General features: G+C 35.2%; 1 protein-coding gene and 1 pseudogene across 5 annotated transcripts in view; both read right to left on the reverse strand.

The window, feature by feature from the left end:
- Positions 1 to 8,085, reverse strand: part of LOC148615077 (uncharacterized) — a 30,098-nt gene extending 22,013 nt beyond the window's left edge. For 3 of the 5 annotated variants that reach the window (XR_015923831.1, XR_015923832.1, XM_088589750.1), the window contains exons 1-3: positions 7,548 to 8,083; positions 940 to 2,109; positions 131 to 377 (exon numbers count right to left, since the gene is read on the reverse strand). Coding sequence is in view for 2 of the 5 variants with exons in the window: in XM_088589750.1 (XP_088445876.1) it covers positions 131 to 377; positions 940 to 2,095 (1,403 nt within the window). In the remaining 3 variants the exon portion in view is untranslated. Of the gene's footprint in view, positions 1 to 130; positions 378 to 939; positions 2,110 to 7,547 lie in introns of all 5 variants that reach the window. The other 2 variants (XR_015923830.1, XM_088589749.1) reach the window with 2 other exon arrangements.
- A 464-nt stretch (positions 8,086 to 8,549) lies between these two features.
- LOC148615078 (uncharacterized) lies at positions 8,550 to 9,473 on the reverse strand (annotated as a pseudogene).
- Between the last annotated feature and the right edge of the window lie 6,166 nt (positions 9,474 to 15,639).

Raw genomic sequence — 15,639 nt, forward strand, 5'->3', positions numbered from 1 at the left:
CTCGACCAATCGAAAATGGCTATAAGCATGAAGAATCTCATGATTAGAATTATAATGAAATGAACAAAATCAGAAATTAGTGGTAAGTTTTCAGATTGCATTATGTAATAAGTAGAAGAAAATCAGATACCGTGATGATGATCTATGTGAGGAATGTTTTCTCTTGTTTCTGTTTTCAATGGTGTCATCTTTATCTCTTTCAACTTTGTGCTTCTTCTTTTTCTTTTTATGTTTTTTCTTCTTTTTCTTCTTTTTTGACTTATCCTTTTGATCTTTATCTGAATCACTAAGTGAGCCTGTTTCTGATATTTCACCATCGCCTTCATTATCAGTGTCAGAATCAGATGACGACCCATGTCCAGAAGACAACACTTCACCTGTTTAAATCAAAAACTTTACATGACAAAATGCAAACTTTCTGAAAATGTATACAGTTACTTACTGCTATCTTATAAATCTGATGTTTTGTATGTCATTAAATAATTATATGATTTTTAGAATGTATCAACATACAAAATCCTGGCAGGTCTTACACAAAAGAGTAATACACATTATTTCAGTCTTATCTATCTTTTAAAACTAAAATCATGTTCTTAGTTCCACTTACATTGAATTATTATATAAAAGCAAGAAAAGTTAAAATTAGCATAGCGTTTTATCATAGTTTTCCTTAAATGCATATAGTGTGCCCATAAAATTTTAGATAAGCATGCCGAAGTGCCATCTTCCTTCTTTTCTAATTTCCAGCTTTATTACTGACATAAAAACGATATATTTCAACAGTAATGAACAACAGCATGTACTAAGATAAAATGTATTCCTACAGAACACAATACAATGTAATTGGTATAAAATGTGGTTCTGACCTGGAGTTACTGAAAATATGGACAAAGATCAACACTTATTTAAGGTGAAAATTTATTTATCAGAAAAACTTACCTTCTTCAAGTTTAAGATCCTTCTTGGAAGGATCTTCAGCACCTTTAGAGATAAGTTCAGCACTTGTTTGACTAATTTTAAATGCTAGTTGCAGTTTTCCTGGTTTTTTGCTCTCTAATGCAACCTTTGGTTCTGGTTCTGGGCCTTCTAACTTAGTATCTAAGGGAGGTAGTGGTGGAATCTCTAATGCAATATTATTTCCTTCAATCCTTGGCACTTTTGGTGGTAGTAATGGTCCTTCCATTTTATCTTTTTCTGTAAGTATAGAACTTGGCACTACTTTGACATCATCTATTTTATCCATTTGCAATGTCTTATAAACTTGAGGTTGCCCACCTAAATGTTCTGAGGAATCTTGGGATTGAACTTGTTTCACTACTGATGAGATCAAAGTGTTACTTCTAGATTTAGAAGATTTTGAGAAGTCAGGTATTTTAGGAACTTTAATATCCTCTATATGTGATAGTGATAATGGTTCAAGTGGTTGTACTAAACCACTCTCACGCTTTGATGACCTATAATGACTTTTGCCTGAACTGTTTTCCCTTTTAGAAGATCCAGAATTTTTGCCAATACTTTTATCAGAATGAGATTTGGATGATTTTTCTGATTTTGATGCCTTTTTAGCAGGTGAGGTAGTATTCTGACTTATAGTATCTAATTCATCATCTAATAACTTATTCATTTCTTCCACTGATGTGGCAACATCTCCACCAGCAGTCTTCTCCTCAGCAGCTTTTTTATAAGCAGACTCGATTTCATTCATCTTAGCTGCAAGGAAATCCTTAAACAAGTCGTCAACAATTGACTGAGAAAGCTCAGCATCTTTAGACTCTCCTTGCACTTCTTTCAACATGGCTGCTTTGATAGCTGAAGCATGTTGGGATAGAACTTCTGGTGTTATCAAAGGTTGTTGTTTTTTCTTCTTGTCTTTTGATTTATCCTTATCCTTTTCTTTGTGTTTATGTTTATGCTTGTGTTTTTCTTTTTTATGTTTCTTTTTGAGAGATTTTGTTCCATTTTCTTCATTGTCTTTCATTACTGTACTGACAGATCTTTCGCCATCAGTTAATGATGATATGACAAGTTTAGGGGCACTGTCTGCTGGTAGAGGAATGGAACTAGTTGGAGGCAGTGGAATATCTAAGCTGTCCATCACTATCTATGATCCTGAAAAAATACAATAAGTATGTACTCATTCAGAACTTTGTATCTTATTTTTATGTGTATGTATATGTCTTCAACAGTTGACAATTTTGAAACAATACTACATAGTGTAACTACAAGCTTTGAGAAGTGGAATTCAAGTAATAGATTGCAAACCAGAAATGTCCACTTTTATCTTAACAAAATGCTTTGCTGGGTGCAGCATGATATGACTGCTGAGGTCTAACACACAACAGTTCAGGCAAGCATGAATATATCATTCAAGCTTGACACAGATCTGAATAGTGTATTGGTGATATTAATCTTGACTACCTTTGGCCTAAAAAAATACCTACTATGCATACAACAAGCAGATAGATTTTATTTCTAAATTAAGATGCTTAAATTTGAAGATCCCTATCAAAACCTAGAGATTGGGTGAAATTCAAGAGATGAACGAATAAGCTTCTTATGAAGAAACGGTAGAGGTAATGAATTTCTTAACCTGTTCACTTGTCATAAGAGAAATTCTATATCTTAGGCAAAAATAAATACCGTTATTATTTACAGTATCCATCTGAACAAAAACTAATCCATTTATGAAAAAAATTTGAAAGTTTTCTGTACACCTGTGTGTCTGAGGTTCATAAAATTATGAATCGTCTATTATTACAAATTCATTCATGCAAAATACTGAAGTGCAGCTGTGCCTTAGATCCAGGCAGAATCTTATGATAAGGAATTCATGCATTTCTTAGTTTTTGTTTAAAAATCCTTCAGTAGACCTCATAGAAACTGTATTCAAAAATAAAAGTGCAAATGAAAATTGCCAACAGGAGATATGAACGCTTATTAGTTTGATTACATTCTACTACAGAAAAGTACTGGAAAATTTCTGGCCAGAATTGTAACACTATAACCAGTCTAAAAATATCTCATTATATATAGCAGATCTAAGGTATTGAACAAAGGAAAAGTGTTGTTTTTAGGACCTAACAAATGTATTTGAAGTTTCATTGATTATCTTGGGATATGATCCAAAAATTATATAGACTCAATGGCCTGGATGGTTCAGACGGATTTATGGACTGACATGAAAGTTTATAATCCAAATATGACATTCAGATTACATAAATCTGTTTTATAGTGAAAATCAGCCACAAAAATGAATATTTTATTTTGTATTCCGTAAATGCACTTTTCTGCAATCCCACTTTTTCTTTTATTTTGACATTCAGGTTCCAGGTAGGTACTCAGTCTGCTTCTACAATATGATTGAGTGGCAATGTAAAAAAGATGTACAAAATGTAGTAAAAACAAGGTATTATTTTAATTTGGAATTATTTTGGATATATGAAAAACAAAAAAAAAACAAAAAAAAACCCAAAAAAAACAAGAGGCTCCCAGGAGCCTGAATCGCTTACCTGGTTGAAGATTGGTTCTAATTGGTCAAACAGTGTCAGAGGAGAAGAGTTTAGAATAATTGTTAATGACAACAGATGCCAAGTAATGCAATAGCTCACATGGCCTTTGGCCAGGTGAGCTAAATATCAAGGGTGTACATTCCTTTTTCAAGACTTTTACTACAATTTTTATGACAATGCCTGATGTTAAAAGAAATTCTGTGAATCAAAAGTGCTAATATTTTGTCTTAATGTAAAATTTTAAAATATAGAAATAGTTGGTCATCACCCATTCACATGAAATAAGTATTCAGTCCAGAATAGTCAGAATTTTATTGTTATTTTTCCTTTACAATTGCCCCAGGTTAGGCTACCAGGTTTTATCAATTATATGAATACCAGATGGATAAAAAATGTTGTTTTGGTATAGAAATATTACAGCAATTGCCATGGATCAGTTTGTATAGTGGATATTAAATAAAAACCCCTAAGGAAAAGAATGAAAAAGTCGAAGATAAAGAGTCCAAAAGGTTTGATATGCCAGAACAAAGTCAGTCTAACAGACTGGGAATATAACCAAAAAAATCGGAAAAGGGAATTGAAAAGTTCTGGCTATTCGAGTTTCCCAAACTGTCATATGAAGAAACTTTGGAAAATGAAATTATTATAAAATGAAGTTATTGTAAAATTTGTGAGCAATGGTGTAAGCATTAAGGACTTTGATCCTAGACCTGCAGTTTTCTATTGGTTAAAACCAGGCGATAGAAATATTGATCACAAGAATCCTGTCAAATCAGCTATTAAACAAGTTGTTTGAGAACCTGATAATGTTTATGTCAAGCCTCTGTTAAAGAATTTGGTTAAATCTCTTGGTGGGGAAGAGGCTTTAAGAGCTAAACTCAAGAATACACTGTGACATACATGTATGAGGCATTGCTATTACTATATGCAATTATATCTATTTTAAAATCATTTAAAAAACATGGGCAAGTAATATATTTTCCATACAAGTAAAATTAAGAATGGAAGTTGCCCAGGGACAAGTGATCTAACAAATATTTCCACACTGTTTCATATTTATCTATCTAATAATAATTTGGAAATATTTGGCTGTGTAGAACTGTAGTGTGCTTTCCAATAAAAAAATCTTGCACATTCTCCTCACTGGAGACTTCACCCATAGCAACATGGCAGTGCACTGTAAACAAAGACTTAACATGCCATTCACAACCGATAAGTGAAATGTGTTTGAACGAAACAGTTAGAGGGCACACACTGAGCTCCTACCAGGGATTGAATTTAAGAATTTTTTCCACTAGCTAAATTTAGCAACTACTGAAAATTTACACCCACTAAATTTAAGTTTTTTGGGTTATTTCTGGACTTTATCTATGACATATAGAATTCCACTAGCAAATTTTAGCAAGTGGAAATAATTTGCTCTGGCTTCCAAATTCTGTCGCCAGAAAAATTGCTAGCCGCCATTTTTGTTCGCCAATTTTCAGAAATATGAGCCAAAATGGGTGCCCAAAAAAATTACTCAATTTTTTTTTTAAATATGACAGTATTAAGTCCACTGATGAGTCATCTTTCTCAGTTCATCAAAATAACACCTTCATTCATACATGTACCCAAGAGTCAATCTTGATGCATGTACATGTATAAAGCAGGTTTTTAGCTCTAGTACTTATCAGGATCTAAACTATTTGTCACTTTTCATATGCAAAATATTGAAGTACTACTCCAGAAACAGGTGTTTTATTTATATCAAGGACTTTATGCTCATACAGTCCCAGATTCTAAATCACGTTGACAATTGTTCTTTGTGGTCTAATTAAATTTATCTTAAAATATAATTTGATTTTTTATTTATAAACTTTTAACTATTTATAAATTTTTAACTAACTTGATTTTTTTTTCAAGTAAAAAAATTTCTAGCAAAATTCCATGGACCATAATGGGTTAATCATTGTTAATTGGATATAATTTATACTGTTATACAGTAAATCTGTTTCTAAATGTATCACATGGTTTAACTGGACTGTGAAGCTTGTATGTAGCAACGTGCACATGGCAATGATTGTGTTTATCTTTGACCAGATGATGTTAGTTTTGATTGGCTCAATAATATATTTTCATCTGATTGAAACCTCCCATGAGGATATTGCGAGTCACAGTCACCTGGTATAATTACCTTTGATTGGCTTCAGACGTAAACTGGTTATGGTCAATTAACTCTGACCAAGTGTCAACACAATTATTTAATTGGAGAGAATATCCGCTGCAGACAAACTTCTTGTCAATTTTAATATACAAAACCTAGGCACAAAGAAAATCGCCAACTGGTTATTTTTGTCACAAGATCAAATAAAAAATTCGCAAATTGTGACACTGGTGAAGCCCATTGTGATCCCTGCAAGTATTTCCACTTAAATTCGAGCACTGCCTACCATCATAGGCATATAGCCTAAAATTATATCATAGTCTAGCTTCTATATAAAATGATTGGGAAAAGACCCTCAATTTACATGTAATTATAGCAGTATTATTATTGGCTCCTCGTCCACGCATTTGAGGACAGAAAGCCTCTTCAGGCTAATCGTCCACACGTGGTCTGTGTCAAAAACATACAGAATCGTGACAGAAATGCCCGGTTTGTTGCGAAAATGTTGTCTGCAAATGTACGACTATTAATGTCATCACAAACTGTATTCACATTTAATAAACTGAGCAGTTTTATGTTCGTGTTATATACTAGCTTGACTGCATATTTGATATGTGGTTAAACATGTACAGGTTTTATGTTGGTAAAACACAGAACAAGTCACGGAAGTTATGATGACTAGTGCCAAAGTCGATAAAAATAAATAATTTTGGCTGATATCATAAATATCCTATGTGTTAAAAAACACATTGAATGTTCTTAATTTTTTAGTTTATACAAAGAAGGGCTAGTGCGAATTGATATGTTTCACATCTGCCATCTGGAATGGCAGCATTATGATTTAAAATGAGCTAGACTGAATCATGTGCCAAAACAATCTTTCTTGATGTGCAAATATAGTCTTCCAAGTTTGTTAAATGTGTATTTTGTATTAATTCTGAATGATTTTTAATCGTTATTTGTTACATCAGTTATGATCTAAATTATATTTGTATCATTTTGAATATAATGTATAAAAAAGTATTTCTCACAATTTCCACATTACTAACGTAAATGAACCATTTCCGACATGATTACATGTGCTACTGACTCAAAACGGATATGTCGATGATAAGCCTGTAGAGGCTCCCCATCCATGAATGTGTGGACGAGCAGCCACTGCCATTATTATTTGATACAGTGGATGATTTGCCCTCAACAGAGGAATTATTTTGAGGGGTCTGATGGGGGGGTTTTCATCAAGATTCACAAGTTGATTTTTTTGTCAATCACGATTCATAGAAAATAAATTTCCATGATCACGGATTAGGAAAATATAAAAAGAGTATCCCCAATCAATCTCGAAAATAGATTCAGAAGCTGGTTGTTTGTATTGTAGATTGGTTCAATTAAGCTACAATCAAATAAATTACTGGCTCATTACTTGTTTACATGTTGAATTCTCCCAAGTTCTAAATTAAATCGCGGCACTTCAACTTTTTAAGCCAAGAAAGACAACTCAATGGAACTCTTTATTTCCGTAATGGAAAAAAAATCACGGGAATGAAATATATGTCTCAATCACGAATACTGAACATAAAACTCCAACGAAAACGATACACAAACGATGCTCTCATCACGAATCACGAAAAATAAATCTGTAGAAAAACAGATCACGATAATGTGCCAATCACGAAGAACGAAAATAACCCATCAGGCCCCTCCATTTTTTCCCTGTATTAATGGACCAAAAAAATGGGTATGTGCAGATAGCCATGCCATGCCATTGATAGATACAAATGCCTGTGGAAATGCTCGAGCCTAGAATTTTAATCAGGTTGTGAATTAATTACATGCCTGTTTAATCAAGTGCATGTCTGCCTGTGGCTGTGTAAAAATGCATCGGTGGTACTCACCAGAAATTGACAAAAGCAGTATTTGGTAACAGTTTGAGTGAATAAATTAACTTCTACTGTAAGTCATCTTCAAACAAGACGGACTACATGGCAAGACAAAGTGTTCAACCAAGGAAACAAGACAAATGCAATGGTTAATCGGGTTCAATTCCTCCACGGTGCGATTGATGCAATGGCGACAAAGGGCAGGTAACTTTGGGTCCTACGCAAATATTCGGTACCAGTCTTTACCAGACTTTTGTGCTCTTTACCACTCTGTTAAGTAGGACCGGGTAACTTTAGGTGATAAGGTTTAGAACCGACGCATTTATTCAGAATAACAACGAACAACAAAGCAACTGTGATGGTTTTCACTTATTGTTGACTTATAGTTATATTTATATTCTTGTTATTGTTAATTTAAAGGCCGCTGTTATAGTCAATAAACGGTTTCCTATAACCATGTTGGCTTTCCGGGATCGTCAATCGCGACCCGGGCAGCTGGGTTGGCCCGGTACATGCCTGGACAGCTAATTTCGTGACGTCAGGACAAACGGTACTTTCGGCTTGGACCTGAACACGAGCGCTTGGGGACAATTTGTGGTTTCTCGGTATTTTTCCTCGAAACCCGCGTATTTTATAGTGTTCCCTCATATTTGGCCATTATACCCATGTCTGACCTGTTTTTAGCTTGTTTTACCATCTCTGACATTTTCCGTCTATCTCTAACATAAACCGTCTAAAACATTGTTATCAAAATCACTTCTTTAGGTGAGCTTACGATATTAAGGGTCTCACTAATTGCTGACAAGTGGCGTAAAGAAATTGATATAGCGAAAGAAAGCGACAAGAAACTTGAATTAGCGACAAGAAACTTTGAATTAGCGACAAGAAACTAAAAAAAAAATACCGACAAAGAGGAGAATGGAAAAGATTGTAAGAAGCTATATTAAAAAAAAATTTTGTACACGCATAGTTGATATGAATTTGCCGTGCTTAAAGTTAACCAAAGTTCCAAAATGATTATTGTGGTTTTTTTAATTTATTTTTGTTTAGTTTAAAATGAAGAGATATTGTGCACTCCAGCATAGAAGCAATGTGCGTAAAGTAACGCTGGTACGTGTGATATGAGCTGTCCCAGTGCAAATAAATTGGACCCATTGTAATGGGACTCGTAGTTTTTCCCTTTCGTTTCAGTTTGTTTTCTTGAAACATAGTTGTCGTGACATAACAAGCACCAAGGTTAAATGTTCTGTCAACACCAATGATAGAAGACCTGCAGGCACTGGCAAAATGCTTCATTTGAAAATCGGTATAGCAAATAACATTTGGAGGCTTGCCTGAGGTCTGAACTATCTCTTTTATAAAAGGACGTTTGGCAGAATTCATGCTAATAATGCTTTGCATATCATCAGCGACATTCTCTTTGTTCGGAGGATTATCGTTTTTATGCATCAGATACTTTGGATTCTGAATATATTTTGAGTCTCTAGGTTGTTGGTCAGAGTTAAAATTTTCAGTGAAAACGTGTTTCATTGTTTTACCACATTCAGTATCATTTTGCACTTTACTTTTGGTAGCTGGCGAAGTGCGAGTGTGCTCTTGCTTTGTAATTCTTGCGTTCCCATGTCTATTTATGTCATCAATGGGATAAGAGCCAATATATTCGACAACTGCTTTAGACATTGTGTCATTTGAATGGCAGCTTATTCTCTTCTTGTATTGCTTATCCCTTTTCAGGGATGCGTAGTAACGCTTTAGCACAAATAAATTAGAATCGTCTGGTTGGGGTTCTGAAGGAATAAATTCCTTTTTTATTTCTTTGCAATAAAGGCCATTCTTTTTGACACATGACAGAAGAGTGCCGTCAACTTTTCGTAGATAATATGTAGTTTTGGTGGATGTTGTTTAGGAATCCCATGTTCCACAATCATCCCAATACTGCATTTATTGGTTACAAGTTCAATGCACGTTAAAACCCTGAGCCGACTTGCTAGGTTTTCATTGCCGGTAATATCAACCGTTTGTTTGTTTGTTTGTTGGGGTTTAACGTCCGAACAGCAATATTTCAGCTATATTCAGACGATGAACATGAAATTGGTGATAAAATGAACATGAAAAGATGATGAAATGAAAAAGGGATGGGACACAAGGACAATGGGGTCGACAAATTTTGATTGCCTCTGGAAATAGGGAGAGGTGGGTAGGGTCGGGCAATTTAGCCTCCTGTGGTGGAGCCCTATGGTTCCTACTCCGGGAAAATACCACAGTAGGGTTCTTTAATCTGCGAGGAACGTGGCATCTTTCCCAACACGGTGCACCACTATGGTTTGCGGTCAGGTTTTCCGTATTAAAGCCTGACAACCCCAGCATGTAACACGCCAGGGTACCCCATTCCACCACCTGGGGCACACATCCCAGTTGCTCTGTGGGCAGAGCGCCCTAGCCCCCGGCTAGGGTTCTGAGCACTATTTAGTCGCCTCTTACGACAAGCTTAGCGCTGCTGCAGGCCTATTCTTTTAACACCCGGACCTGCACGGGGCAATATCAACCGACAGTGCATTAGAGACAATTGCCATTGCTAGAGACATTGATAGGTTTTCTGTCAATGAAAGACATTTTGTGCTCATACAGTATCTGTTTAGATGCATTGTCTTTTACCAAAGCAGATTGAGCTGAATAAGTTAAGTCAGTCTCATTTATAATGCCTGTCAGAGCTTTGCCCCGCAATAAAACCTTTTCAACTTGCACTGCCTCCGTAAGCAAATTTCTACGTGCATATTTCTCTAACCGCGTTAGAGAAAGATCGTAATCAAAGGTGCCATTTGTGTGACAACAGTTCGTACAGACGAAGTCTATACTTCTGCATTGCGTTAAGACAGTGAACTGGTCTTTCTTTATTTTTTGACATTATTGTGAAACCATGATTCACACAATTCACCGTAAACACAAAGGTTAGTGCAATTTTTGGCCACAGTCTCCACAAGGAAACTTTGCCATTCTGATTCCCTTGCTCAAGGGGAAAACCCTGTACCAAAGGGTTTGTAATACCGATGGTATTATACAACTTCACTCACTTGCCCAAGGGGAACCCTGTTCCTAAGGGTTTGGACTAACACCGATGGTATTAATCTCACCAAGTTTGTATTCCCTTGCCCAAGGGGAAGCCCTGCTCCTGAGGGTATCTATTTATTAACACCGATGGTATTAATGTCAGCGTAACAAAGTGAAACCGTATGATAATACGTAGCAAAGATTCTTACAAACGCACAGAGTCGTACTTTTACTTTGACTGCTTTGGGTCCGGTATTTATATTAAAGATGAGCAAAAAGTGTCGCTTCTTCAGCTTGGGTGTATTGAATGCATGTATAAGATGAGTTAAGTTTTGGCTTGGTAGAAAAACAAGTTTTGTACTAGTAACCCTTTGAACGTAAATGACTAACAAAACAACCACGCTTGGAATCATCAATAGTGTTTTTACTTTACTTAGTCATGGTGCTAAAAAAAAACTTATTACCGCCAATATTATTTTCAATTTTTACATCAAAATAACCAGTGTGTTTTGATTCTGAAGGTTACAATAACAATTCTAGCTACCAAAACTTTTGATTGTGAGATCGAAGGGTGACTGGCTTCTTTTAGGTAATTAATATCATAACTACCTCAATTAACAATTTAACGACCCACGTGCCGGGATTTTTTTTTAAAGAATGAACTACATATTACATAGTTAAAGAGAAACATATCTACAATAATATATAACAATTATATGCATGTGTGGAAAATACAATACGTAATAAATTTAGAAGATTAACCCGGAGGACTGACTTTCATATTTATCAACCTTACAAATCTGCTTAATTTTTCTAAAACTATAATATTTGTCGTGTTGAACAGATTATCAAACTTAAAAATATTAGGATTTTTCCAACAATACTCAGGAAGTATTTTTTTCTAACTAAAGAAAAATATTTGCAAGATAGAATGTAATGGAATTCGTCACCGATGTCACTCGAGTCGCAAAGTTGACAGTCTCTCGTTCCTAGGAACGCCTTGCCACCTTCCTGTCTCGATTGGCAAACGGAGACTACCGCGTCTAAATTTGCATAGAGTAAAAAACAAATTGTCTGGTAATAATTCAAGATATTTTTCAAATTGAACATTTTTTTTTTTTTTGTATATTCTATAACAAAGACATTTTGGTGATTCGTTTATCTGAGATAAACACAATTGAGCAAACTGATCCTTATAAAACTGTTCAATATATTTTGAAGCACCTTTGTCAGCATATTGCACATTCCATAAAACAGACACGCCACAGTTGTCTAAAATGTTTTTTATAAATGATAGCCACTTGTTATCAATACCATAGTCATTATAGTTAATAAACAGTTTTTGATAAATGATAGCCACTTGTTATCAATACCATAGTTATTATAGTTAATAAACAGTAACTTGTACAACAGACTGGAAATTTTGCTGTCTTTCCCTGTTATAAGGCTACCCCAAAAATTTACCAATCTAGCCTTTGCCGTTTCTGTCTCTGGGGTCCTCTGCGGGGTCTACCACGTCCTCGAGTTGGTTGAAATTCAAACTTAGGTCGGGCTCCTTGTTCACGGGTAGGAAGTCTCTCATTTGTTTCCATATCGGCTTCGCTCGTAACTGGTGCTCATTTACACCGAATCGGGTACCTTGTAGATTGGCAGCGGCACTTCGAACTGTTTCACGATATTTATAGCATTTAAATCTGTATACTATAGGTCTGGTTGCGTACAATATACGGTCGTTTTGTGGATCTTTGACACCGTACTCTTTACCAGAACGATGAGCTCTATGGAATTCGATAGGGCTTTCCATTTGCATTTGGTTTGTCATAAAATTATTGATAATTACTTCAGTGTCTTCTGTTTCACCTTCGACAGGAACAGGGATTCCAGTAAAGACTAAATTATCACAGTTTTCCTTTCCTCGTTTGTCTACCCCGGACTTGACTTTTTATGAGCAACTCGGCGGGTGTTTCTAGAAAAAACAGGACGCTTACCCTACCGGTACACCTGGTCCATGCTCCAAGTTTTGGTGGAGTCCGAGTTGCTCATTTACCTTTGTTACTTTGTATGTATGAATTCAGTTACTTTATGTTCTTTGTTGTATATATCCGTTTTCCATGTCTGGTCTTTGTCCCTGGATTACACTCTTTTGATTACCGCTATAACCTTGGTCCCTTGATTACTCTTTGACCTTGTTTGTAAGTCAATGTGTCTTTCAAAAAGGTTATCTAAATCGGTTCTAAGTTTATCCACATCTTCTGATACGTCATCGTGTTCGGCCTGTAGGCTGGCGATCGAAGATGTCATAGTTTTACAATCAGTTTGGTTTTGTTCAAATTTTTCGTTCATGAATTCCATACTTTTTTTCTATTTCGTTCACACGGTTTGTAATTTCGTCGACTATTTGGCCAGGCTACTCATTGTGCTTTCGAATTTCTTCAGTTTTTCGCTCAGTTTGTTTAAAATGTTAAGTTTTGTGGACATTTGTTCGATCTTACTGATGAGAGAATCCATTTTTGCATTTGAGTCAGGTCCGTGACTCATGGTGGACTGTAACATAGGTTGCATAGGGGTCGACATTGGGCTTGTCATTGCTCCATTATAATCAGGAGATCTGACCATATGTATATTCGACTGAGAATTGTATTGGAAAGGAATCTGCTGCATAACAGGAGTCTGACAAAAACTGTTCATACCTGTTGTGTATTGTGATGCCATTTGATTCAACGAGTCATTGTTCAGAACATTTTGTGACTGAGTAGTGTTTATATTCCTTGGATTATTATTGTCAGCATTTTCATTGTGAAAGCCCACGTGCCACCATAAGTCAGTGATTAACACCTTGTTGACTGGCACTTGGATAAATAATGTCATAACTTCATTAATCCGATTGGCTGATATGCGTAAATATACAAATCTATCAGAATTTAGAATGGTCTAGAATTCTGACATATCTGCATTCTTTAAGAATTATTTCAAATATTTAAAAATAATAATAATAAAAATAGCATATAACATAAAAGAAATAGATTAAATATATCTTAATCTTATGATAAAAACATAGCATTTTTTAAACTCAAATCTTTGCAAATTATGTTATTTTTCACCCTTTTCGTCAATTTATTTCTTTATTATATTTTAAAATGTCATTTTAAATGATATTTTTGATTAATATTAGTTTCTCGAAATGTTAAACCTTATAAAATAAATATAGTCTCTCTCCTCTTGTCGGTATTTTTTGGTTTCTTGTCGCTAATTCAAACTTCTTAATTGTCGCTTCTTGTCGATAATTAGTGAGACCGCAATATTAAGAGCCAGATTGCAATATAAGTATCTTATGACATTATTTCGTCTCTCTTAATAAATTATCGTAACTTTACTGCTTGTATTCAGTGCCAAATATTCCGAGAACTCGGGGAAATTCTAATTCCCGCTACACAACAAAAGCAAAAACTGTTACATTATCTTGGATTTACAATATTTAAATATATAAAATAAACACTCAAATTTAACAAATGTTGCTTAATAACCGCTGTGGGAAGAAAGAAGTAACTAATTTAGTTCCACAATTTTAAATCAGACTCAGACTCCACTAAAAACAGGGAATATGGATCAGGCGCACCAGTAGGGTAAGCATCATCTGCTCTTCAAGTAACACCGCCAAGCTGCTCATAAAAAGTCAAGTCCTGGGTAAACGAAGAAGGAAAGGCAAACTAGGACACATTGAACAAATCAGTTCTCATGGTGCAGATGGATACACTGTAATGATGTTTGAGTTCATGACGTCCATAAAACATCTATAGTGATGACCTCAATCTTGAAGCAACATAACCCTGTTCGAGAAGCCTAATTGTAAGAAGTCTAGCGAATCACAATAAGTCTACATAGTTACAGCAAGCTCTGGCATAACGTACGAGTTGTGATAATGAATATTCCAAATGCAGGTGCTGAAGGGATGTTGCCACAGATGAAAGGAAAGTTGACAATATGGAATGAAAAGTCATCACACTTGTTGTATAGTTTGGTCAATAGTTTTCCTTTACCATCGATTTCTAAGTGAAGGTCAAGATATGTGGTTGACTCCACAGTGTCTGTAGTATCCTTTATCTAAAATTCATAACTAGGATAACAATAATACATCATCTATAGGCTAAAAACCACTAATTCCACTTCCCATAGGCTTCTATGCTAATTTCACAATATTCAATGGCTTCTCTGGACTTTACCTTAACTTTAACCTGCAGAGGACTATATATCAGCATGATTCTACATATGTCAGCTCACAATCCTCAGAATGGCATGTGGGGTTAGCAGACTTGCAGTGCAGTACTGGCCACCGGAAGTGAAGGGTCTATAAATAGCATGGGAAATCCCAGTGTTTTCACAAGATAGGGGTATATTTAAAAATCATTATGGAGATTAGGCTTCACATCACAAGAAGCAAAATGCACCTATAAAATGTACAGAAATGTTTTTCCTTTCAGAAACTGTTTAAATTTTTTAAATAAGATGAGAACTTTTTTCACAGCACTATGAGGAACAGGGGGAATTTCTGCGTAGGACTATTTTTGCGTACGTTCCAAATGCTCATTGGTTGAATTGGTGGTCTGTAACCTATATAGCGGAAACCATGATCAAAGGATCTGGGTAAACAATGTTCCTTCCTTTTGCTATATAGTCAGCCTCTTAAGACTTAAAGAATGAAGAAATAGGTAGGTGAGTAGAGGAACACAATTTGTTACCGTTGGAATGCCAACCATTTGTTTAAAAACGGTCGAACAGGATAAATGTATAATGTATTCATGATCCAGGGAACTGTTATCTTTCCTTTTTGTATTTTTCTCTGTCCTCCATCTTTTCAAACTGACAACAACAATTGGAAATAATCCAACACAAGCATTTGGAGCAGATTTAATCAATGCCCAAACGAAAGCCCATTGAGCTAATTTTCGTAGACTTAAAAATTTTTTGTTGTTGTTACAACAGGAAACTTATGCGAGTTTTCACTTAATAACGGAAAACTTTTCCAAAATATCGCGAATCTTATGCATATTTACGTGAAACT

Source organism: Perna viridis, chromosome 6 (genome assembly GCF_037379345.1).
Source record: "Perna viridis isolate PV_CMFRI_1.1 ecotype Kerala chromosome 6, ASM3737934v1, whole genome shotgun sequence".
In the NCBI taxonomy this organism is placed as follows: domain Eukaryota; kingdom Metazoa; phylum Mollusca; class Bivalvia; order Mytilida; family Mytilidae; genus Perna; species Perna viridis.